We start from the raw sequence: 27,602 nt of genomic DNA, 5'->3' as shown, positions 1-27,602 counted from the left end.
TCACCAAATCTCACTCCAAATCCCCTGAGACTAGTGTTCAGAGGCATCAGTGCCTTAGACCTCACACAAGACATATACAGCTATGAAGCTGTAAGCACAGGATGCCTAGGCACCTTCACATAACAGATATTTTTCAGGATGAATTCCAGACAAAAGATATATTTTTTCAGTTTACAGCTTAGGGGCAATATACATTTCTAAATGTTCCTTATAACACAGCAAATCTTCACTTTTTAACTTCAGTTCTCTGAACTCCAGCTTTACCTTTTTCCCCATACTTGTAGCAAGCCATCTACTCTGAAACTGAGTAGACATGTGCGATTCATTTCAGAAAGATTTGTTATTCTGAAGAATTTTCAGAAATTTGGAGATTTGGATATATCCGAATCTCCAAATGACAGAAATTATGAATGAAAACAAATCCGAATTTCCGATGACCAAAATTTCACAAATAAATTTTTTAGCGGTAGTCTGTATGAATTTTCGTTTCTGGACAAATATTGGTTGCAGCAAAGTGACTTTTGATCCAAGCACAGGCCCAGCAGGGCAGGAAAGAGGGGGGGGGATGATGTTACGCCCTAAAGGGCCTAGTATGGCTTTTGGGGGGAGCCCCACGCACTTTTTTTTAAATTTGGGGGTTCTCTCCTAACATTCCTACCAGACCGAAAGTGTCTGGTATCAATTGAGGGGGAACAACTAAGGTATCAATTGAGGGGGAACCTCACACTTTTTTTTTTCTCTTCACGCTAAAAAATTTTGTTTTTTTCTTTTGTTGTAAGTCACTTTGCTGCAATGAATATTCATCCAGAAACAAAAATTCGTACAGACTGCCGCTAATGAATTTCTTCCGAATCTGAATCCCGAAACATATTGACTTTTGGACATGAATCCCGAAAAACGAAATAACGGACAATCCAAATGAGATCGAAACTTTTTTTGCCAGTGCACATGTCTAAAACTGAGTACTCTAAATTGCATGCAAACTTGTGTGTAAACTTGCATCTCTAAATTGAGTGTAAACTTGCATCTCTTTAAAGCTACAGCAGGTATCTTGAAATTGCCTTCCTTTCCGGTCTGAATGACCTCCATCATTAATCAATCACTTCTCCCCCTAATCCATACCATCGTTGGGCCCCATTCATAGCTATGGCCTTTTTGTGGAATTCATTTTTTCTTATGCATTGATGAAATTATCTAAGTATTTTCATAAAACAATGAAACATTGTACTTGTGATTTAAAGGCAAAGTTCACCTTTTGTAAGAAATCATAAAAGAAAAATGTGCATTTATTGATTTTTTTGCATTGAAGTCTGCTAAGCATTGTAACCATGATCAGTGGATCAGCAGTACAATGCTCCTGCAAACTCTTCCTTCCAGCCCCCCGTCTGTATTGTGGTGCAGACCTATAGTTACAGGGACTGGAGAAAGTTACAATGGACTACACAGGAGGAAATTTCAATGGACATCATGCTTGTCATGCTTGGACATTGTTAATAACCCTATACTATTATGCTCTATGTTATAGGTAATCCTGTACAAAGTATAGTATTATTTGACTTTCAACCTTATGTTTTTCAATAAAAAAATGTATTTGAAAAAAAAAAAAGGAAGAGCAGCAAAGAGAAGGGAAACAACTATGGATTACAGTAAGGCGCACATTGCAGTATTGTTTTATGTTAAAAAATCTGAGGGTTTAATGTCACTTTAAGCTCCTCTGCTGTGGTAGCAGATGAGACTTGCAGTGTCTCCATTCACAGATCCTGTCAAAGGATCTGTGAATGAACAACATGACTGTGCAGAAAGAGCCAATTTCATACACTGAGTGGCCAGATTATTATGACCACCCCATCAGTACTACGTTGGGCCACGAGATGACTCCACGAGATTACTTTGTTGGGCCGCCTCGTGACTCCACGAGATGTTGAAAGGTGATGCGAGGAATCGGACACTGCACTGTTGCCCTTCTGTTGTCTTGTAGCAGTCTTGTCACTCTCCGTTCTGCCCTAACGTTGACTAGTCGCTGACGGCCACAGTTCGCACGTTCAGACCCAGATTTTCGGCTGACAGTCCAGTCTTTAAAAACTTTAACAACAGCTGCTCTTGAACATTTAACGAATTCTGCTGTTTTGCTGATACTCGCGCCATGGCTCCGAGCGCCAACAATCATCCCACGTTCAAAGGCTGTTAAATCGCGTTGTTTACCCGTATCTTCAGAAAAAATCACTTCTACTGTCGTGGTAAACAACCTGCTTCCCTATTTATAATGGTCTGGCCCTCTAGAAACCTCAGCGCAAAATTATAGCTAATTAGAGCTAATTTGCCTACAAACATCATGTGGTCATAATAATCTGGGTACTCAGTGTATATTTATAAAATCCTGCAGGGAGAAGGACCCTGAGTTTCTGGTAAGAGAAGGGGCAATTTGGAGGTTGTGCGGCTGTGGATATGACCATGTTTCATGTTACACCCCGAATATAGGTATAATGGTCATAGTCGGAAGGATGGAGTTAGTCTTCAATGTAATTCAATGGCTTGATCAGATATGTTCTTTCATTCTATTCAAACTATAAAAAAAACCTTAAACTTTAACCAAAAATTAAATAATTATTTCATAATTTTCCGCTACTACTAATAATATTTATTTTATATTCTTACACTAGTTGTTTTCTTTTACAGTGTCAAGGATGGTTTCAACATCTATATGAAATTTTTGTCTTATGATACTGAAAATTACGTGGATGTGATAAGCTTTTATGAAGGTATTGGACCAAGCAAAGTTTTGAGAGGTACGATTTAATGTTCAGGTATATTTTTAAACAAATTGCCAGGCATAAGCAACATGTTTGAGCTAAAAGGTTTGCTCTACGAGTTTCATATATAATCATCTGCTACATGAATGGAATACTTCACCTTGGTCTTACAGTTTGTCTTTTATCTAAAGATGTTTAACATTATTCTGTGTGCCAGGAAAGCAGCATAAATTAAATTTTACTGTAGGTTTGTCACTATGTGCACAATTATTACACAGTACACAGTTATAATGAAGTTGGCTAAATAACTATTAAAGGGACGCTAAACTCAGGAGTCAAATCTTAAAAATGCATTCACATATCTTAACTATTACCAAAATGTTATTAATTGTTAATTATTATTATTTGTGTTTCACTTGGCTGTAGATCTCTGCCTGTAGGAGAGTTCTCCTCTCTTATCTTCTTACCTCCTTCTACTCTCCTGTCCTTTTACCCCCTCATTCTTCTTGTCTTTTCACCTTACTCTCCTCATCCTTTCTCCTCTAATGCCCTTTCACCTCCTTTTTACCTGTCATCTAACACCCCTTTCCTCTTTTTCTTTCTTGTCCTCACTATCCTTGTCCTTACTGTCCTACCTGTACTCCTCCCCTGTTTGCTTGACCCTTTTCTTCTGACCATCTATCTCCTCTCCTGTCCTGTTGCTCCATCTCCTCTCCTCTCACCTCTTCTTTTTTTTTTCTGTTCTACTCGCCTGACCTTTTGTTTCATATTGCTTTACTAACCTGTCATACCCTCTTCTTTTTGCCTCCCTCTCCTCTTTTATCCTTGCATCCCTTCTCCCCTCACCTATTCCTCTTCTCTCTTGCCCTCCCTTCTCCACCCTTCTCCTTTCTTGTGGGCCATCTACTCTTCTCACCTGTACCTTGTGGTTCTCTTTCCCTCCTCTACATTTTTTAAATTTGTTTTTACTTTTAATGTCATATTTAGTTGATTCCACACAAGAGCTTAATGAGGCATAAAATGTAAAATTAATTAGCAAATTTCATACATTCAGTAGATTTGAGCCAATAACAGACATCCCAGTGAATTCGGTTTCATAATAATATTACAGCCATTTAGCTATTACAATGTAGTTGTGAATTGCATCACACTATTAAAATATATTCAGTTCACAACTGAGAAATTGTATTCTTTATAATGTATTCAACCAAGGCAAAAAAACAGCCAGTGTAATAGTTAGCGTACTGCAGTAAGTTAAAAGGACACCTTTCAAGCACCTCAAAGAGCATGGCATTTGGTATCACTGTAATAGTTTTTTTAATGAAAAACTTTGTCAGAATTTGCATGGTAAACAGGTTGAAGCAATTACATTGAAGTCATGTTTTCCATAATGACTATCTTTTGTGCGCAAAATTAACATCAATGTAGTTTTGAACACTGGATACTCCAATTTGTTAACGGTTACATAATGAGTTTTTGCTCTGCATTTATTTTTAGCTTTTCATGATCGCTCCACAAATCCTGGGATAATTCGGATTTTTTCTAATCAAGCAACAATAGAGTTTGTAACTGATTCCATGTCATATGGCCGGCCAGGCTTTAAAGCTTTCTACACATCTTTTACCAACAGCAGTATACCTAGTAAGTATATTTTCATTCAAAGAGTAGAAGGAATATTTTTAGAGGATGAAATTGGTTTAAGTAAAAACTGACAAATGTGGTATTTACCATCATTTTTGGGAGTTTCATTCACTTCCTGTAGTGTATTTAGGACAGGAATAAAGAGAAATCTCTCTTGTAGGAACAATGCAGAAAAAACGCTGACAAAGGTTCTAACCCTTCCATACTGTATCCAAAACTAAAACAAAGGTTTTGCCTGGTGTTTAACTGGGTGATGTAATAGGTATGAGCCATGTAGAGCTATGTGAAGTTTGTTTAATTTATATTAAGACCAGTGTCATGAGAGAATTAAGGAAGAGTATAGATATGAGTCATTGGATCTTGTGCTATTTTATTCAATTTTCATGAATTAGGTCTAATTCATGGAACACATTGTCCTATCTAAGGCATCTCACATACACCAGAGGGCCTCAGGGAGTGTCATGGGAGAAATTCAGATGTTAAGAAGCACAATGTGAGTGCTACACCAATTGTGGAATCCAAAAATCTAAATTTATTAGTGCAAAGTTGGAATGACTACAGTCAACATATTTTTTGGAGTTGCCCCAATGAACCGTCAATGAACAGTACATGGGGAGGTATTATATTGTGCATGCACATCTCTTTGCATTTGCATAGAAGTGCACACATTAGCTGGATTATAAGATTTCATACATTGGTATTTATCACTGGAATATCTGTACTTACTCTGTGTTTTAAAATCTAGAAGTATGGTGTATAGGTTTTTTTGCAAATCTACTGCTTTGCTTGGTGCATTCACATTTGATTTAATTGCTTTTCCTTTTTTCAATGTTTAGGTAATGAGCTGAACATCAGTGTGTGGTCAACTAGATAGGTTCAGGGATCCCATAAATATATACATGCATACACTTGCATGCCTACAAGTACCATAACAATTTATCCCGCTTTTGTTGATTTTGCTATTTTTACAGTCTTACTGCTGTTACCATATTTATAGCTAGAATGGTTCTTTACAAAAACTGTCACTAGTACTTTTTAACACATCCTGGACTAAATTACTGTTAAATACAGCATTTAAAGCTGCTTACAAAAACAGCAATACATTTTTACCAAGCTATTGTTCGGTGTAAGAGTGATTTTGTCATAATTTTTACAATTTTACTTGCTTACTGCTCAATGTCTCCATGACCAGATGGAGGAAGAATGCCCTTACATATGGTCCCTTTTTTTGGTTACAGTGGGAGGAAAAATTCCCTGTATCATTGGTGGTCAGTGGGATGAGTACTTTTTACACTAGTGGTCAGTACATAAGCACCCCTTTACATTAGTGGTTAGTGAGAGTAGGTCATTCCCCCATTGGTGATAAGTGGGAGAAGAGCCCCCTTACTCTGATGGTCATTAAAGAAGCGCCTCTTTATATTGGTGTTCAGCGAGAAAAGGCCACCCCTACATTGGTGGTCACTAAAGAAGCACCCCTTTATATTAATGCTCAGCGAGAAAACACCTTCCCCCCGCTATATTGGTGGTTAGTAGAGATGCGACCCTTTACATTGGTGGTCACTGAGGAAAGGGCCCCTTTAAATTGGTGGTTCATAAAGAAGCACCCCTTTACCATGGGGGTGAGTAGAGAAGTGCCACTTTACATTAGTGGTTAGTAAGAGAAAGTCTCCCCTGCATTGGTGCTCAGTAGAGAAGCACCCCTTTACATTAATGGTTATTTATGGTCAATAGGAAAAAAAAATGCCCCTGACTTTGTAGTCATTGGAAAGAATGCCTCCTTGCTAATAACTAAGAGGGTCTCTTGGCATTGTTTAGTTAATTACTTCTAAGATGAAAAAAGATGCTCATGTTGTATCTGCTTTGCTGAGTGACATTGACATTGGAACAGCGCAGGCACACAGGGTAGAAGATCAACTCTCCTAAGCAGGTCATGCCAGTTATCATGATCTCTTAACAAACTCCTAGCAACCTCTCTTGGAATTGTAGCAGCAGCTGATCACTTCCTGGTAACGTGATGATGTCAGCCAGCTAACTGCTGATGGCATCACATTGCCATCAGCTGCTGCTTGAATGAAGAGAGATTGCTAAGAAGTGTAAAAGGGCTGTTTAGCACTTCATTATGGGAGCATTTTTAGACTGTTGTAAACTGTTTTATCTTTGAATACTTTGCTTTGGTTTTACACGATGGTATCCTCTTCCTCTTTTTTACTTAACTCCATCGGAGACTGGCAGGGTTATTCACTAAAGGGTGAAGGGTCAAAATAACTGATTTAGAAACATTCTTCAATTCAGCTCACTTTCCAGATCAGCTACAGTATGTTGTCCTAGATTGTTCACTTATCCTGCCATCTCCAAACTCCTCACCCTTTTGTGAATAGCCCTGTTGATGTGGAAAACTGATGGGCAGACCTATTAAGGGGCAGTGAGGATTCTTATTACCAAGTGCATTTGACCATACCAATTTAAAGCACAAGAGCATTGTTTTGGAGAACAAACAAAAGATAATCACTTGAAGTTGTAAAGTTTCTGAAAACTTTTGGATTGTTTGGCTTTTGCAAATACCAATTCATGAAGCAGATTATGGAATAATAAAACTATTGATACATGGACACCAGTGTACCTGTTTTAAAGATGGTAATATTGAAAGTATTATCTATTCATTATTTTACAATGAACTGTTTTTACGCTGTATGTCGTGTGTATTTTTATATTTGTATAAGTTAATGGTGTATACCCAATAATTAGTATAATTAGCACCTTATTAGCGGTAGGGTAAAGTTATCAGCACAGTTCACCTTAAAAAAAAAAAAAAATTCTGTTGTTATCTAAAAGAAAACTAGAACTGCAGCTTTAAATAGGGTTAGGTAAGAGCAAGACCTTTAGTTGTCTCTGGTTTCTGTATGGCCCTGAATCTCCAAAGACAGGTTCCAAGCTTTAATTACTGCCCTCTGTAATTTTCAGAAAGGCAAGATGCACTGCACAGACTAATGTAGCTGCAATTGCCCATAGAAGCACTTTGAAAAGCCTTCTGAATCTGTCTGCAATGTACCATATGTAATTAAGGCTAAATGTAACTGTGGGCTTTGAAAATACAGCACATCTACACTGTTTCCTGACTTGGAGTTCTTTAAAACACTGCAGCATCATAGTCCTTAAAAAGAAAATCATTGGTAGTGCTAAAGCGAGCATTTCTATAAGCTTGCATTTAGGCTTTGTGCTTATTACTCCCAGTTTCTAGGCAGGCAAAATGTGCTGGCTTTGATAAATAATCAGAAGAACACTGTTATAGGGTAATGTTCCCCAGAGCCAGTTTCCAACACGCTTTAGATCAGGACCTGTTGTTCTGGCATTTGCAACTCCTATTTCTAAAATAAGCTTGCCTTCTGCACTTGCTGAATGGCTTAGCTAGACAGAGTAAAGCACCTTTCAATATTTCAGCATGTTTTATTTTTGGCTTAGTTTCTGCAGCTCACTAATGAATTTGGCAGAACAAGAGTTTGTTTTGTGCTGTTTGGAAAGATGGCAAAACTAGTTTTCTGATTTTAAATGTGGTACTTGTCAGCTGAAAAGAAGCAATATTTCCTGAACATATGTACTAAGAATAACAATGATATGCTATCGTTTTAAAATTACTTTCAATCAAGGCACAGACATAAGTGACAGATAAAATGAGCCATTTACATAACAATATTTGTTATCCTTGACATGCATTCTATGACTGTGCATGGTTTTGTGACTTCCAGGGTCCAACTGAGGAAAAATAGCTAAGTGATTTGATACATTATGTTAAGGTGCTTGTGGCTGTAGTTTTCAATGCTTTTAGCATTGAAAACAAGTTAAAAAAATCTAAGTTTCCCTACATGTCACTAAACTTAAAATAAAACACCACTTAAAATTACATTAAACTCAGGAGTTAAATCTTAAAAAGCATTCAAGTACTTTAACTATTAACAAAAATGTTTCTTATTTTTGTATCACTTGGCTGTAGATCCTCAAATCATCTCTGAATTGATGCTGACACTGTCCATAATTCTGGGGGGTGGCTACTTTTGTTCCCCATGGTCCCTGTGTGTGTTGTAATGTAGCCACCACTTCAAGCTCACTACCGTGATAGAATACAACCTCATGTTTAGTTTACTAATTTGTACTGAGATTGTTGTCTATCACGGTAGTATAGTGCAAGGTTTGGCTTTATTTGTGGATGGATCCATTTGTTGGTTTTTCTGGCGAAGAATAAAGCTGAACTTCAGAAAAAAACAGCTTTTACCCTTGCAGTGGGTCCTCTTCTGCAAGGACAATTTGCTTGTTTTGACTAAAGAATAATGAAGTCACTCCCTTTGATTTCCTCACTGAGACATCAACCCATACAATGCTAGACCAGCAGTCCTGCATTGTATGTGAGGTACCGGGAGGGCCGGCCTACATCCTGGGAATGCTGGAGTGTAGAGGAGAGCTCTAGCTGCTAGGGGAGTGGGAAGTAAGGTAAGTATTTGACAATATTTATCATCCTATAGACAAAAAGATTGGTTAACCCTTTCAGAGCAGGGGAGGGGGGGCACTGCAAAGGTACAGGTTTTTCTTCCTTGGAGTTCTAAGCATCTTATTATAACTTCAGTATAAAGTGCCTCTATGCAAAATGATTTTGGACCCTATTAACACTAATCACATGACACAATGCTATTTGCTGTTGGAGACCTGCAGCATCTTCAGGCACTCCACCTCTCAAACTATAGGATGGGGTAGAGACCATACCCTACGCTGCCTTTAAAACTTTAATAATCAAGTCTGGCATACTGAAAGGGCAGGCAGAAAGTTATAATTCACTGTTATAAATTGTTGAGCTCTCTATTTCTGAGCTTTCTGATGTTCAGTTTAAGCTTGTAGTGGGTAAGCATTAACAGAGACCATTTCTTTGGCATGTTGTGGCCATAACACTATTTTTATAACCTTGAAAAGCTGATTATTCTCTTTGATATTCAATTCATATACATTGCAAATTGAGAACAGCATTTTCTGTCCAACATCCATCCTTGCAGCAGCAACATTTTAAGTGCTTACAAGGCAAAATTTTATAGTCGCAGTTGAGATTTATCAAAAGTCACTTAAATTGGAGTTTATGGCCTTTAGTTCTCTCTTTTTTATTTATGTTTATTTAAAATTGCCCAAGCCTCAACTCTGCTGAGGCGATATTACTCGGCTATATGATTCCCTGTGATAAAACTATATAGTAGAGTTAATAGAAATTCAAGTTTCAACCTTTTTTTATATAGTGGGGCACTAAAGTTGGTATTGGTATACCATCAGTTATCCTCTTTATGGCTCCTAAAGTGCTTTTAAAACAAAAACAGCGCCGCAGATTTATTCGGAGGAATACCATTACCGTTGAAATATATGTGCCTCCCTGAAAGGTTAAAATAAACACAATTCTGAAGAGAGGGAATTTTGTTCCCAAAAGTAAATACTCCTTCCTTCATTTTATTAGATATTGTATTGTTATAAATATATCAATATTTACCACTGTGTAGCTTTAAAGAGGTCCCAGTTTAAAGCTGATCTCTTAGTCTGGTGTGGATTACTATCAGAACAATGGAAATGGATAATAAAGTAAACTGCAGAAGTTCAATCGCGGGGGCAAAATGTGGAACTGTCTGCTCTGGTTTTTAAAAACATAACTAAACAGCGATTATATTTCAAGACAATTCAGTGGATGAGAGTGGCATCATTCAACTATAGCTAAAATCTTACCATTAAAGTGTATGTGAATCCAAAATCTTTTTTTTCCAGCTTTCGATGGAGTCAGGAAGGATTAGGATTAGGGATGTTCAGATACCAAGTATCGTACTCATACAAGTACAAATACAGATACTTTTTCAACTCCAGGACTAGATAGAGAAAATTTCTTAAGTTGGGAGGCAGCTGTCCTTTGTAAGGAGCATACGGAGCTCCTGGGATTTGTACATCTCTGTTGTAATGTATGATTTTGTTTAATAAATATATATAAGGGATGCACCAATACAATTATTTTTAATTACAAGTACTAATACTTGTCCAAGTACTCACAATACAAAAACCGATACATTCCAGTTTATTGTCATGTGACAGTTTTTCTAATACGATACAGACTAATGATTTCAGGACAGTGGTGGAGCGCCAGAGCCAGGTCCCAGCTGCAATCGCTGCAACCCTGGTAGTTCTCGTGAAAATTCCAAGTATCGGCACTGGTATCTGAACATCCCTAGTTAGGATTACTCTTGAGTTTTTACTGCTATCCTGCTGTCCATTAAAGAGTCCTACTTTCACTTCCTGTTCTCCTGACAATATTTTCCCAGACAGGAATTGAGGGGAAATCTGCAGCTAAATACTGACAGAAATATAAACGTGTATGAGTATGTAAATGAGAGGTGCTAAGAACTCTGTCTTTGGTATACCACATTGGGAGTGACTCTATCCTTTGAAGTATTTAAACACGTTGGTGTGGCTGCTCCCACACAGAAAACTGGAGGAGGGAACCTTAAGTGAATTTAATTGAAAACGGATGAGTGGCACCCCATCTGTTCTTGATAGAAGTAAAAATTTGACAGGGGTTCTAGCCTTCCCTTACTCTATTAAAAAAACAAAAACATTTGTTCCTGTTTGTGTTGCAGTTGGTGAGTCACCCTCCCTTCCAATCTGGTAAAACATTGTCAGAAGAACAAAAAGTGAGGGTAAATGTGTCTAATGAAGCCACAGAAGCGGTATACAAATGACAGGGGTTCTAATCCCCACCCACTCTATCCAAAACTAAAAAAAAATTGGCTGGACATACATAAAGCTATGGGATTTTCTAGTTAACAACCCTGATTATTCTAGTGCAAGACTCATAAGGAACGTTGTATAACATTGGCTGTCAAGCAATGAAGACAGTAAGACTGTATAAAATGCATTTGCTTAATGTCTTTTATTTCTTGTTTTTTTCTGGATATATCCACATGCCAAGATACTGTATATTTCTATGCATAGGATGTGATGTAGTATGCTGTTTCCATGTGTAGGCTTTGTTGTTTGTTTTGTATTTAAAATAAAACCCAAAAGCTCAACTGCACGTTAAAGTATGTCCTCGCAAAAAAAAAAAAAATCCAGCAAATTTCTGCAATACATACACATTCCCCAGGTTTTTCCCTTTAATAATGCCGCAAAATAACTGTGGATCCTGCCAGAAATCCAGTGAGCTCCTAACTTTATGTTTGATCTCATAATGCTGCCTTTTCTGCATTGAAATCCTGAGCAGTGTATTCAGACCTAATTAAGTTCTCCTCTGCTGGACTACAGAACACCTTCCCCCGTCCTAGTCTCCAAAACATAAGGAGAAAAGTTCTGTATTAACTACAGCTGCTCTTTAATCACCAATCACATGTTGGAAGCAGGAAGTTGACCTGACTATAATACTTAACTACAATAGAGAAAAGTCAGGTCCCCAAGCTGATTGTGCTATCTAGTAGGGCTGTGTAAATCCCACCAGATAGAAATACAAATACGTTGCCACATAAAATAGCTTGAATACATGTATTTCAACAGGGCAGTAAGTGGTTTCCTGGCATTGGGCATTAAGGGTTCATTTACACCACCAGCATTGCCCAACACAGCCCAATACAAGAACAAGGCAATTTGCTTCATGTCCTATGGCCTCAGTTTATACCAGCATGCTGCATTGCTGTGCTCTGAAAAGATAAAATAGGGCATGTTGCATCTTTGTGCAGCGCATTACGACGTTCTGTAGTGCATTGCAACACTGGAATTACTTAGAAGTTAAAAAAAGAGAAGGAAGCAATCACTTTTAGTAATGCGTTGCAGCACACAGAAGCACCTTTTTACATTGGATACCAGTGCACACAATAAAGCACACTGTGTGAATGACCCCAAAAGCAAAACATTCCAATAAAACATGTATTGTTCATATCAGCAAAGAGTGCTGGATGCTGCCATTGTACAACTCCAAGACATGGAAAGATAAATTGCTGTACAGCCTCCCTAACAAGTTTAAAAAACATATTCTTTTATCATCTTTTTTACCCCAAGATGAAGAGAGAATAAACTGCACTTTTGAAGATGGATTTTGCTTCTGGATTCAAACTATAACAATTGATCAAGAGTGGATAGAATGGATAAGATACAGTGGCCCGAGTTCTCCTCCAACATCTGGTCCTGATGTTGACCATACATTTGGAAATGAATCTGGTAAATTTTCGTTTTTTATTTGCAATTATGTTGGTTGAAATGTTCATAGATTCTGCTTATTTAATACATAAAACAGAGAAAAAATAATCATCTTTTATTATATGCTACAAGAGCTATGTTTTAGAGTAACTTGAACAACCAGTCATAGGTCAGCGTAGACTGTGTACAGTAAATGATTAACTGTAGGCATTAACTGAACTTCCTCTTTACATTGTTACAAAATAAGCCATTATGCACAACACCTTTGGCTGTGCTCTTCCAGGGGTTTTGCCTGCCCTTATCCCATGCAGAGTTCCTGGTTGCCAGAGTAGGGTGCAAGGCCCAGCAGAGAAAGCGCCTGTTGATAAATGTTGGCTTGATTGGCACCAGTTTGGAATTTTTTCCTTTAGTCTATAGTTTAAAATCTATATTTTTTCACAAAATCCAGTTCTGTGGATTTCTATTACACCTATCACACTATGGACAGGGCCTGTCTCAATGCAATGCAGGAAACTGCAGGAAAAAACAGAGGCAACAAAGGCTTAACCTGGCCATACACCTATAGATTTTCTGCAAATTTTCTATGGCAGATGGAAAAAGTGCAAATGATTCCTCCACCTATTCTAAACTGTGTGGATGAAGGAATCTCCCGCTGGGCCAAGCTTCAGTATCTTGCTAGTTGGCTCCACTGGCTGACAAAATAGCTGAACAATCTGATTGGATGCAGGCCTTGTTCAGGTGTTTTGAGACCCAGCAGGGCAGATCAGCAAGATACTGAAGTTTGGCCCAGAGGCAGATTCTTCCATGCACACAGTTTAGCGTAGATGGAGGAATCTGTTGCATTTTTCCATCTGACCATAGATAACCTGCGAAAAATCTACAGGTGTATGGCCAGCTTAACAGAAGAGTGTGCAAGAAATAACAAGCTCTAAGAAAGAGCAGCAAGATGAAAATAACTTGGAGTCAAAGTTAACCAGAGTTAGTGACCTTCTGGAGGAAGTCCTTTTTTCCTTCCTATGAGATCCTTTGGAGAAAAACGGATAGCAATACGCTGTCTGTAAATTGGAGAGGCACTAAATTGACAGCGTAAGCCTGGCTCATAGTAAACAGCTGTCCTTGGCACAATAACAATTCTGCTTTGTAGAATGTCATTGCTGATCTCCTTCTGAAATTGCAAGTCAAGTGGCTGTCTTTAGCCACACTAAAGGTGCCCATACACTGCTCAATCCCGCGATCGTATGAGAATCGAGCAGTGTGAACAAAGACGTGCAACCGTTTCTACTGTATGGTCGCACGTCTTTTGTCTAAGGAGCACGTGGGGGGGGGGGGGGGGGGGGGGGGGGGGCGGGCTTGCGATGATCGAGAGTACGATCTGCCTGTCCAAGATGGGCAGATAGTACGTTTTTTTAATCACTTTACAACCATCGCAAGACTAAGGTCTTGCGGTGGTTGTACAGTGTATGGCCACCTTAACAAGCATCCAGAAAAGCAAAATCAGAGTAAAGTCAGAACACCTAACCTGCACACCTTTTCTAGGTCAGTTAGAGCTCAGTCACTCCAGCCCACATGCTTAAACAATCCATTCTAGCATGCAGACTGGTGTCTGTGCATGCTGCTGGAGGGGGATGGTGCTTTGCGTTTTTACAACTGCACTGTTTATCTTTTTTTTTTACTTACTGAAATGTCATAAAGTGATAGTTCATTCATTTCTGTGCACCACAGCTCTGGAGACCTCAGGTTACAGAAGTTACAGAGGTTACCGAGGTTTCATTTTTAGAAGAAGATGTCAGCAGGGGCAAGAGCCTCATTTATCTGTTTGCAGTATTCATTGAAAAAAAAATCATATACTGTATTTAGCACTTTTTAATATATCTACTCTGTGTGTAATATTGGAATGTGGTCCACACACTGGCAAGGGTTTTGTGCATGTCTGTATATCTTAAACTTTTTCCATAAGACTAGATTGCCTCTTTTTCTTTGACTGGGGAGCTAAAAGCCCCAAGATGAACCAACAGTCTCTTTCATTAAATTTTTTTATCATTAATCTTGCTATAAGTGAGCCCAGGTATCACTTATACAGTGTTGACTTTCTCATTTAACATGGTGATCCTGGATCATTAAAGGAAACTCAGTGTAACACAGCCTGCAGCACCAGTAAAAAGTCTCCTTGAATAGCAAACGGAGAGAGCAGCAGGATGGTGTAAAATTATGTTCTCTTGCTCACCCATGGGCAATGCACTCATGATAAGGTTAATTATCTAGAATCACCTGCAAGTAAACAAAATGATATGCAGAGAAATCTCAACTAGACAATTAAATAGATTTAGACACATGCAACCGATGTGCAACAGCAAATCAATCTTTGATTGTACTTTATGAACTGAAATGTAAAATTTTAAAGAAACAGATTCAGTGTAACAATACTGATGATTAGACATGTGCACTGCCAAAAAATGTGTTTAGTTTCGTTTCGTTTTAAATTCGGATTTGTGTTATTTCGTTTTTCAGGATTCGGGTGTGAAAGTCAATTCGGATTCGGAATTCGGATTCGGACGAAATTCGGTAGCGTTAGTACGAACGTTCGTTTCGTTTTCTGTTCTTATTCGTTTCTTATTCGTTTCGTTCGTTTGCAGCAAAAGTGACATTTGAGGGGGAAAAAATATTTTTCTCCTTCTCTAATGTCACTTTGCTCCAACGAACGAAACGAATAAGAAACGAATAAGAAACGAATAAGAACAGAAAACAAAACGAACGTTCGTACTAACGCTACCGAATTTTGGAAATGGAAATTCGGATTCGTTTGCATTCGTTATGTCTGCAATTCGGAATTCGGATACATCCGAATGTCCGAATTTCCGAAAATTCGTCCGAATTTCCGAAAATTCGTCCGAATTTCGATTCGGAACGAAACGAATCGCACATGTCTACTGATGATGGTTGGTGACCTAGTGTGAGGCATTTTGTATGTTAATAACTTGTTGATGCAGAAAAAAAATCACTAGGTCCAAGTAAGAGAAGGAAGTAAATTAATTACAACTGAATAGTCACAAATCTTTCATCTATTAGTAAACACTAATGCACAAAAAAGTGTTGGCATCCAATGGTTCCATTTATGTACCTATGTTATATATACAGCATAACAGCATATTTTATTAAATCCCAGAAGAGGTGTTAGGAAAAGCTTCACCTTCATAGCACTGAATGTAGAAAACCGGCATTTATGGATTTCATATAATCTGGCTTTGATGATGGAACCAGCAGAATCTGCAAACTGCAAAATTTAGGAGTCACTTGAATGTTTTCACGTAGATCATTGCAATATGTAGAAAGTCATGGAATTCAGGAATCCTGGCAATTGTGATTCATGAATATTAAGATTCCAACCAGACTGCACACATTGAAACACAAAAAAATTTACACATATTAGTTATTCCTGATTTTTTAATTTATTCACTAGTTATTACCTTTTGGAACAGAACATTTTAGGTGACTATACACTGGTCGAATTTCGGCAGGTTTTTAATGTACCGGCCAAAATTTGCACAGTGTGTGGGGCTGTAAGCTCCCTTTCAGCCGGCATTCCTCAATCAGCTTGAAATCTTTTGAGTGATCAGAGCCGAGAGCCAATGAGCTGCCAGCTCTGATCGGGTATCCTTACAGGTGGCACCTGTCAGAATACAATGTAAACAGCGGGATTCCTCGATCGACACACTGTTTGTGTTGGTGGAGGAATCAGGTCATTAATTCTCTATTAAAGTGTATCTCTAGGCAAATCCTTTGTTTTTGTTTTGGATAGAGTGGGGAAGGGTTACACCCCCTGTCAAGTATTTATTGCTGTCTGTGTACCTATTTTAGAGATTCACCCCTTTATTTGTTCTGGTGATCATTGTCACTGAGAAAGTGAAGGGTAATCCAATATTTTACACCTATCTTTAGAATTAAGTCAGAAGGGGAAATCATCTGTCTGATGTTTTGCCACTCTATGTATACACCTCAAAGCTTCCTGCTGTGCTGGCCCACACCCAAACTTCTTGAAAAAGACCTCCCCTGCCCCTTCGGGTGGATCATCCCTGAACTCTGATCTGCCTCCCAACATAAGAGTTGTGCAATGCTGCACTATCAAGATGCTGGTCATCAAAAAACCATGGACCAAGGGCTGGAGGCTTTGTCCCAGCCGGTACTCTAGAAAGCCTCTGGGCTTCAGAATCCATACCAGGATTTACTAATCCTAAAGAAGACTGAAAATCCAATCTCCCCATACAAAACAAGCATCACAGAGCCCCTCAACCCACATGTGTGAGAACCACGGGTGACACAAAACCCTTGTTTTACTGTGACAGGGCACCATAATGCCACACTATTCTTCCATGCGGCAGTCTGGAATATTGAAAACCTCAACAGCTTGTTGGTCCTCTATTAAAGGATGATTGTTGCTGAATAACAGCCAATGTCTATTCTTTTATGCAAACTTTGTTTAAACAAGCTTTGATTTTTAAAGAGATTTTCCTTCCAACATGTTGTAGGAGATTCAGATTATCTGTAAGTAACTATTTGTATAAAAAGAAATCTCATCCTCTTGCACAATTCTTTTATGTCACATTGGATCATTAATTTTTTCCTGAAGCATTTGAATGGCTGTAAAAAATAAATCCTGGCATATCCAGTAATGGATACAAATCAGGCAAATGGTTTGTCTTGGAGCCTATATGTGTGGTGTAATTTTTCTTCTCTTTACTGTGAACCAAGCAAACATAATTGGACCAGCTGTGGCATGCTTTTCATGCTTTGGATTTCACTTCATTCTGCCTCAGTGAAGAAAGCAATATAGTAAAACATGCCAAATTAAATAATATTTGCCCTTAATGGATTTTTGTAATTGCACGCTATTACCAATAGTGTTTATTGTTGGACAGGGCTCCTTTTTTTTCATTTCTATTTATTGAAGGGAATGCATGCATTTGTAAGAATTATTTGTATAATCATGAAAGGGTAATTAAAGTATATGTAAACCCAATCAATAAAATACAAGCTTTAACATGTTAATGTAAGGCCCCTGTTCGGGCACTTTCTGTTAAAGTGGGACAATACTCTGTCCTAGTCTCAGGATTGTGCCACTACATTGTCACCCTGTCACATGGGCTTCAGATGGAATCTACAGTTGGCCATTCAAAACATATTGTGCAGGCATGATCCACTGTTGTCACCATCCATCATTGGAGTGCATGTATGTAAACAGGAAGTGGCTGCAAAGAGCTGCAACAGCGCTGAGACAAAACAAAGGATTAAAAAGGTTAAAAAAATGTATGGCACTAAGGGGTCTATTCACTAGGCAGCCGAGTGAATGACCGACCTGAAGTGAAGTGAGCCGAACACTGTTCAGCTATTCACTTCAGGCTGGTACAGCTGATTTCAGCCGTACATCAGCTTGCTTCACATGGCTTCGGGTCGACCCGAAGTGCAGAAGGAGTTCGACTCAGCCGACATCTGGCAGGCTACTCACTGCTGCTCGGTCTATTCTCATAGATGCCGAACAGCAGTGAGTGAATAACCGAATGCCGCTGAGCGGCATTCGGCTCGGCTGTTCTGCTTGGTCCCTCAGAGGGACCGAGCAGAACAGAAAAAGAGTTAGAAAAAGTTAAAAAAAAGTAAATAGAAAACGATTGTGCGGAGCTAGCAGTGACAGCTAGCTCCGCCCAATAGTTTCCTATTGTCCGGCGGCTCTGCTGCCCAGGAGAGAAACACTGCTGTGTCTTTCGTTTTCTTTATCCTGACACGGAGCCCATTCAAATACATTGCTACATTACTATTGGCTATTTCAATTTGCAATAGCCAATAGTAATGTAGCAATGTATTTGAATGGGCTCCGTGTCAGGATAAAGAAAACGAAAGACACAGCAGTGTTTCTCTCCTTGGCGGCCGGGAGCAGGAGACTCCCGGGGTGCCAGGGAGAGTTAGCTGTTTGGAGATCAGTGTCCCTGGTTAGCAGGTAACCAGGGACGCTGATCTCTCTGTAAGTGGCCGGAGCCAGCCGTAAGATCACGGCTGGCTCCGCCCAGCTGTCAGAAGCAGGCTGACGGCCGGCCTGTGGGCCGGCCGCTCTGCCAGCTTCGGCTTTCAGCACGGCTCAGCCGAGCCGATGCATATGCGTTCGGCTCGACTGAGCCGCTCGGCCAGGTTCGGGAGCTGTACGGGCTATAGTGATTAGCCCGTACAGCACCCCTTCGGTTCTACTGAACCAAAGGGGTCCTGGGGCCGAAGCTAGCCGAAGGATCGGCCGAAGCTACGGCTAGATCCTTCGGCAGCTTTGTGAATAGACCCCTAAATGTCACCTACCTACAGTTTACATCTACTTTAAAGTAATGCTTTCTTCCCATTTGAAAATTGACTTCCGTACCAAGTGGAAAATGCCCTTTTTACTGTAGTTCTTTCAACCAGTTGCCGTCCGTACGTTGTAATAAAAACGGACAGATGGCACTGCTGCATTGGTGGGTTGCCTCCAGACGGGTTGCCTCCAGACGGCATTTTTTTCTGCTTGCGAGCGCCCCCTAGTGGGTGCACACGGGCGGAAAAGACCTGTGCAATGCAAACACCCATTACCGGGTGTTTCACATATAGACGATCAGCGGCTCTATAGCCTGCAGATCGTCTATATGTGCTAGTTTATGCGTCCGGTGCACCAGTGCGCAAAAACGACAATTGCGCTACACACGTTACATATCGCCGTTAATGTAGCAGTGAGAGCAATAATTTTAGGGCCATCAATCACTGATAACACTAAACTGATGAGCGGTAAAAGCTTTTAAATAAATGTCAGTCAAAGTACCGCAGCGCTGAATACTGAAAAATGGCCTGGATGGGAAGGGGGTTTAACAGCGCGGATGTCAACTGGTTAAAGTGACTGTTTCTATCCCAGCTAAACTTACATGTGTATTCAGGAAGTTATAATCTCTTAATTGTGCCCTCTCTTGTATCACATCTCTTTAGCAATTCCTGTAAAGCAGCTGTGAAAACTGTGTAAAATCCTCTTTTTATTTTAGCTTCCCTCATTCCTCCTTTCCCCAATAGGTGGAGTTATTATTGTTTTATTGTCTGTGAGCAAGCTTAGCAGTGGGTCAGCAGCAGTTTTTTAAATATTTCTCAGTGATCCAGATGGTATGGGGGTGGGGGGCACAATTAGTATCAAAAGTACAATTACGCATTAAACATAAGTTCAGTTACAACCTAACTCATATCTGTCATTTTTATATTTACTTTAGGTTTTTATATAACAACTCCACGAATGCCTGGATTTGATACAAGAATTCGCCTTTCAAGTCTACCTTTAATCCCAGCCTCAGAACCACTGTGTCTTAGTTTTTGGTAAGATGCAACATTAAAAAAAATATAAACGGAAAATAATGCCATTCTCTAAAGACATCTAATTAACATTATTTAAAAGGTTAACTAGTCTGCTCAAGCATAAACAGAAAAGTAATTTTACTTAATCATGTAAACCTTGTATTAAAATAATATGATCTGCCACTTCTATTTCTCGTTTTCCTGCATAAATAAGCAGCACATAAGCTGTATTAATTAAGGAAATGTAGGACACAGCAAAATACGTCAGCATCTGGATTTAATAAAACCTTGCAAACCATATCTGGAAGATTTTGATTTGTGAGCACAACATTCAGTAACTAATGAATTCTAAGGTCACGTAGCAAACATGCCCCTTTCTGTTGAGTGCTACCTTTGAGCTAAGCGAGATCTGGACTAACATAAATGTTTTCAATACGGCAAGCGGACTTTGGAATTGCATAGTGAGACCAGCAAACAATGCGCAGATGCTGGTGAAACCCGCCATGAGCCTGTTTACTGGATCTTAACAAAGTGTTGACATCTTTGTCAAAGTATATCTAAAGCTAAAACCTATCTTTCTGTGTTGGATAGAGTAGGGACTTATTGAAAACCCTTGAGGTTTTTATTGTCGTTTGTGTCCCTGCTGGGGACACTTGTCCTGTCTAATGGTCCAAAATATTGCAACTGTCACAAAAAACAGGAGATGAGGGGAAATGTGTTCCAATGGATACAGCTGTTCCAGTGACAACTATCAAAAGGGGAATTTCCCCTCATTTTAGAAAGACTTGCTTTCACTTTCTATTGTGTCTTCAGCAAAAGCCCGACTACAACTAAAGAAAAAAAATCTTTAGTTGTGGTTGGGCTGTAAAATATATTTATTATAATCACTGCTTTTGTTAGTACGGTAGTATTAAATGAAAGGTGTCATTATGCTATTTTGTATAGTAGAAGTTACTAAAAAATTGTGCATGGTATATCATGTGATGCCCTAGAATTACTTTAGATAGAAAGTGCAGCTTGGACATGACAACACTAAACACATTAAACTAATAAAGGAGTTATCATTTTTATTGGTTACAATAAACCCAGTGCTGCACAGGCTTTCTGATTCTAACCCATGGACCTTGATTTGTAAGATCAGCTAATTTGGTGGAAATTTCCCTTTAAACTATGTTGCAGTGGGCATTTGAAATGTACATAACAAGGAAGTAAAATTGTTTATTTTGGGTGTTACCATAAAGAGGAAGTATAGTACCTTCTAACTGGGCATATTATATGACACTAGGTAGGGCAACTCAAAAAGTAGGATCCTTATTGAATCCTGTGCATGCACAAATGGGGGTTCACAGTTTAGGGGCTGGGATTGGATTGTGGGTTTATCATAATTAGCACTTCTATAAACTGGCACGTGGTCCTTAACTAATCCACATAATTGAGTGTTTTGCCCTGCAATATGAATCATCTATCCATCTAAAATATCCACTTTGCTGCATTGTAATTAAGTAATATATGTGATAATATATTTTAACTCTAGGTACTTCATGTATGGAGCCAATGTTTTCCGTTTAAATGTTCTAAAAGTTTTTGGAAATGGCTATGAACAAGTTATTTTCTCTAAAGAAGGGAACTACGGCAAGAACTGGAATCCTGGCCAGATCACACTAAATGAAACTTCTGAAATAGCGGTAAGTCTCATTATTATTTTATTTAATTCCATAATAATATGATTGACCCCTATTCTGAATATTTATCCTTAAAGAAATAGATAATTGTCATGTGTCTTGGTAGAAACCAGGGCATAGGGGGAAATGGCACATACAAAGCCTCAGTAGATGTTTCAGAGTGAAATGAGAACATGCTAGAGTTAGTGTTGGTATGATATGTCCAAGGTCACCTTTTAAGACTTTACATAGTTTTCAATATTGAGCAGGATTGAATGAAATAATATACTATGAATGCATTCAAAGTAACGCATCTGTTTCTTGCAGATTTCAATAAACCTGTTAACCTCAGTATTTTGAGCAATGGGGTGTTGTTTAAACCATTATAAACACAAATGTTTCTATATAATGTCTTATTTAAAAAATATAATTCTGTATTCCAGAACATTAACTATAAAAACATATTGTTAGTACAAACTTTTAGTTAGAATAGAAGCCACTGTATACATGACCTTAGCAGCATATCAGATATTTTACAGTATAGTTAAACATATTTTATTTTCTGTGTTTTAATTGACTTTCAGTGTAACTCATAGTCTGGCAAAAGCATGCAAAATTGCCACTGCATACAATATGGAAGAAGATATCTATCTCAAAATACCCAGCAAGCCAGCAGGCAGGTAGTTACTCAGGGTAGCACAAATGTCCCCAAACAACAGAAGAAAAGTAGATGAGCAACATCTAATACCAAATTGTGAAAATAAAAACAACAAGTTCAAACACTTACAGGGCTATTCACAAAAGGGTGAAGAGTTGGAAGAAGGCAGGAGAAGTGAACAATCTAGGGCAACATAGCTAAACTGGAAAGTGAGCTGAATTTTTCCAAATCAGCTATTTTAGCCTAGATTGTTCACTTCTCCCGCCTTCTCCAAACTTTTCACCCCTTTTGTGAATAACCCTGTTAATGAGTTAAGGCTACTAAGAGTTGAAAGTGATTAGGGTCATCAAACATAAGTTAAAACAATGACAAGGCATAATATGCCAAGTTAAAAAAAAAAAAAAAAAATTCTGAAAGAAGATCTAACACAAATACATCCTTAAAAGATAACCAGGTTTGTAAATTATGTGAACCTAACAGTACCTCTTACACTTGCCATAATAAATATACCCCCTTGTATATACATTCAGGTAGAAGAGTGGTGGCCTACACATACCCAGTCAGTGGTCCAGTCCTCTTCTGAACTGACAGACTTTCAGATAAGAGCACATGCATAGCCTAATCTCCTAATGAAACATGTCTTTCCTTGCAGTCCTGTAAGCATGAAGATGGTAATGAGGGATATTAGGTGTAAACTGAAAAATTTCTTCATAAAGACTTCAGTGTCTTCTGAGCACAGGCTAAGATGTGCATGCATGCCAATACACTAGTGCACCTGATACTTTACTTTTTGTTATATAGTCATTCAGTCATTTCCGAAAATTTGTCCGAATTTCGATTCGGAACGAAACGAATCGCACATGTCTAAATTGGTTACACACTTCAGATAAATCATTTATAAGGTGTGCAAAAAGTAGATGTGAGCCAGCAGTTTAGTGTAACCACTTTCCGAAACAGAAAAATAAAATATAATTTTAACAACTTGTGTACCAGCATTTCTATACTCCTTTATTACCAGGCCATTTTTCCTGTTTTCAGTGCTGTGATAGTTTAACTAACATTTACTTGGCCATGCAACACTGTGCCTTAATCAATTCTATATCATTTTATTTTTGATCGGCCGAAGCTACGGCCAGATCCTTCGGCAGCTTTGTGAATAGACCCCTTAGAGTTTTATTTTGGTTGTATTTAAGAACATCTGGGTTGTTATTTTTTACTATTTTAAAATATTGGAAAAAACTGTTTCTCTTACTTTCTGTTATAAAACATATCAAATACAAATGCCAGGACAGTAAACAGCCCAAAATGGCCTCACCTCTGGAAATTAGACAACCAAAGGCGATCTAATTTTTTGCCACAATGTTTTGGAAATAGAAAAACATCAGGTGGTTAAAACATAGAGCTTGGTAATGGTGCACTAGATATAGTGCATCATTAACATTGAGGTCATACATAGAGGGAGGAGCAGGTGGAGGGGTTAATGTACATAGGTCACATAGAACGGGAAGATGGAGATGAGGGGGTTAATGAGCAGGATAAAGGAAGTAAAGATGTTAATTCATAGGCACTACAGAGACAGGATGGAGATGAGATTTACTGGAGAGGAGGGTAAAAAATGATCCCACAATAAAATGTATTAAAACCCTCCACACCAAATCTTCTGCTGGTTACCTCCCTAGGATCCTTTTATTCATGAAATTATCCTTCCTCTTTCAATGGAATTCCTCTTCCATTTGCAGTTTTTACATTTGTGATAGCTGTAATTGGCCATCACAGCGATCACAAGGCACAGAGCCACTCTGATTGGTTCTATTCATTTTGCCTGTGTTCTAGGCATTGTGCAGGCTTTGGGTGGGCACACAAGAAGTAAGCAGAGTGCCATTTTAAAGTGGCACTACAGAACACCAGGTCCACCACTCTGCCATGTACAGTGGCAGTAAAGTCTAAAGACTATAAAAAGAGGGAAAGAAAGGGTAATTAAATGATAAGATTTCACCATCTCTGAATTATTTTCTAGGTGGCATTCGACGCCATTACAAATGGACGTCTCAGTGAAATTGCATTGGATGACCTAAAATTATCTAGTGGAAAATGCAATGAAAGCAGCTTTCCTGAACCAACACGTTTTCCTACTCCAGCTATCACGACCGTTATTCCGTGTGAGTACCATGCCCTAATTTTATTATATGCTAGCCATTGCCTATGGGTTTTTGCAGTAATTATGACTTATTTGTGAATTACGTTAGTTCTCAGGCTTGGCTGCCCATTAGAATCAGTCTTGATTTAGAAACAATGACTTTGACAGATGGCGAAATCAAGTGCCATGAGAAAGAGTGAAATTACTGGCTATGTTGACTCCTAAACTCGTACAACAAATCTGTTCAGCCACTAGCAATAGTGGAAGCTGCACATTTTGCTGCAAGATGGTCTCATTAATTGCTTCACTAGCAATGTTTATTTCCTATCTCCTCAAGCCTGACACCTTCTGTATTTTATCACTGTAAAATTAATGTCCTGCTACAGCTCCAGAAAACATAACAAATGTTTATGTATTATCACTTCCCATGTCCTATTAGGTCATTTAAAAAAGAGAACACAATGAAATATGGAGGCTTAGTATATCTTAGATTTAAAATGCAAATATCATTCCTATATTTCTGTAAAGGTATTGGAATTTTATTCATAATCAAAATCAAGTGTGGATATAGTGTAAGGAAAGTTGTATTGCTGAGTTCAAGTTATACAGTGAATAGACTTGTTAGACAGCGATGATGTAGCAATATAGATACACACATACATACAATGATGGTTACCTGGTATGGCTATTTCCAGCCAGATTGAACACCAGGAGACACCCCTGGCTGACCCATTCTATATGAAAAGATCTATCAGGCAAATTTCAAAATGTTTCCTGATTGTTACTATTTCACTTGATGGATGTTGCCTGGATGTTCTGGCTGCTCCCCTCTGTCGCTCCACTCCATAGTCATACAGTATATATGTATGCTAAGTGTATATATCTACTGTCATCTAGTTTAAAAGAGAACCAGCTGAAAGACAAACCTCAGGTTGGTCAAACTGCACCTGCACATCCAAGCAGCCTCTTAGGTTTGCAGCCACTGTTAAAGTGAGGTAGAGCTGTCATAAGTAGTAATGGGGCTCCAAAGGACTTTAATTCCAATTTAAGAGTGATAACATGGACACATTTGAAAAATGTATATTGCAGTGATAATACAATACAGAAAATATTATGAGTTAACTTAAAGGGCACATATACTGAGAGAGATCTACCATTAATGACCTCCTTCTGAAAATATTGGTTTGTAAGAAATATTTAGGAGAGTGCATGGACTCTTTTCCCTGGAACCACTTTGCAATAGCCTATTGCTCTGATTGCTACAAAAATACCCAGCACTTGGGAGATAGTACATGTGATCAAGAGAAGGAATGGAATCAAGTGTGGCCAGTGCTAAAGTAAGACATAAGAGAGATTCAGTTGACCCTACCATGTGGCGGTAAAATAGGGTTTCCCAATCGTAGGTGAACATAGTAAAGTTAGCCTTGTCTCCCCAGAAGAATATGTTACACTTTGGAATGACAATAGTAGGGACTAGTTGATCCAGCTCCTAGTTAAGTAATGCCAAGCAGGACTATGGAAAGTGCACCTGGCTACAGTATCTACAACATTCTACAACCTGTTGCTGCAAAATCACCAGTAATTGTCTATAGGGAGCAGTGACATCACCCTATTTATTATGGTACTGGTCCTACTGTTGGACACAAGACACAAGCACTGTCACATGGATATAGGTTACATGCTCCACCATACCTGGAAGCACCTGGTATTTTTTGACGGTTATGGCAAGGAAGACAGTGGCGCGGGATTGCTGACATGGTGAGTATTAGTGAGTTAAAAAGGTCTTTAGTGAGTATTATTTCACAGAAACTGACAATTGCTCACTGAATGAGCAAAGTGACAGCATTACTTTAGCTCTGACACAGGTTCATATTTAAAACACAAATCCATTACTAAATGTTGAAAATGTCCATGAAAATCCTATGCAGAGCCTATGTGAGTCAGAAAATGAAGGAAAAAAAGAAGAAATCATTATTAGTAGATGCGTATACTCACAATTACAAACCCGCTGCCAGTTCTATTGATTCCTTGTGGAAAAAAATCTATACCTCCCACCGTTTAAGCAAATCAGTTCAAATCACATAATTTGCATTCAAATGAAATGACAAGGTTATGTGAGGTGAGCTGTCAGCATTGTGGTTGCAGCTTTATGTGTCAGCATTTATTTATTTTTGTTTATTTATTAAAACCAAATCTGGATTAATTTAAATAAAGTAAGGCTGTCATGTTTTAACTGTCATGAAAAAGCACAAGCATACAATTTCTAAAGAAAAAAACAAATCAAAACTTTGCTGTAAAAGACAGGTTTGAAGGCACAGTCCAATATGTGCACATATTCATAAAAGAACAAATGTGTGCTTATTATTTCTTTGTATTGGAGCCAGTAAAGCATTTTAACTGTGATCAGTAAGGGTGCAATGCTCTGGCTTCTGCAGATTCTCCCTTCTATCCCTGTCCATACTGAGGTACAGACATTAAGTAACAGAAATGGGAGGAAGTATGAATGTACCCAGGGCTGTCCACAATGGTGGGTCTGTAGTTGTTATCCTGGATTGCGCTATCAGTGGCTCTGTCCAGTGTTCTGCCCAGCTCACTGACATCACTAAGCTCTGGATGCATCCCACGCAGCTCCTGGCAACTGATGACATCAGTGAGCTGGGAGGGAAGCCACACAAAGCATTACAGGTTGCTAAGAGCTCTTAGCAAATTGGGACACTATGGTTGCCCCCCTTACGCTCCCCCCAACTGGCCGCTCCTCAATGAGATGCCGCCTGAGGCAACCTTTTCAGGCTGCCTCATTATAGGTATGGCCCTGAATGTATCCCAAGTGAGGTGGCCACTACACTTGTATTCCATTGAGAAATACAACTCTCTCTGCAGTAGTGGTAGCTTCTCTATTCACAAATCGTGTCAAATTATCTGGGAATGGATGATGTGGTTGTGTGGGTGGAGTCATGCACAGCGGCACCATTTTCCAATAACAGCAGCAGCAGCATGTTAGGCACTCTTCCAAGCTCATAGTGACCTGTATTGAATTCCCTATAGCCCGTACAGTGCCCGAAGCTGGCCGAGCGGTTCAGCCGAGCCAAAGGCATATGCCCGAAGCTGGGCAAAAGCCTTGCAACTGACAGCTGGGCTCCGCCCAGTTGCAATTACGTCATGGTCGGCTCCGCCCAGTTGTTATTCATTGGCCGGGACCTGCTCGAAGACTCTGGCGGGTGCTG

General features: G+C 39.0%; 1 protein-coding gene across 1 annotated transcript in view; it reads left to right on the top strand.

Moving 5' to 3' along the window:
* The window catches only part of TMPRSS15 (transmembrane protease, serine 15), a 229,782-nt gene that overhangs the window by 76,694 nt on the left and 125,486 nt on the right, over positions 1-27,602 (top strand). The window contains exons 7-12 of the mRNA XM_018556698.1: positions 2,677-2,796; positions 4,261-4,391; positions 12,447-12,605; positions 19,841-19,943; positions 21,457-21,607; positions 24,259-24,400. Of these exons, the coding sequence (XP_018412200.1) occupies positions 2,677-2,796; positions 4,261-4,391; positions 12,447-12,605; positions 19,841-19,943; positions 21,457-21,607; positions 24,259-24,400 (806 nt within the window). The remainder of the gene's footprint in view (positions 1-2,676; positions 2,797-4,260; positions 4,392-12,446; positions 12,606-19,840; positions 19,944-21,456; positions 21,608-24,258; positions 24,401-27,602) is intronic.

This window comes from Nanorana parkeri, unplaced genomic scaffold (assembly GCF_000935625.1).
Source record: "Nanorana parkeri isolate BGI_ZX_2015 unplaced genomic scaffold, ASM93562v1 scaffold248, whole genome shotgun sequence".
Lineage (NCBI taxonomy): Eukaryota > Metazoa > Chordata > Amphibia > Anura > Dicroglossidae > Nanorana > Nanorana parkeri.
Note: the sequence above shows the minus strand (reverse complement) of the source record. Positions and strands in the feature narration are given on the sequence as shown.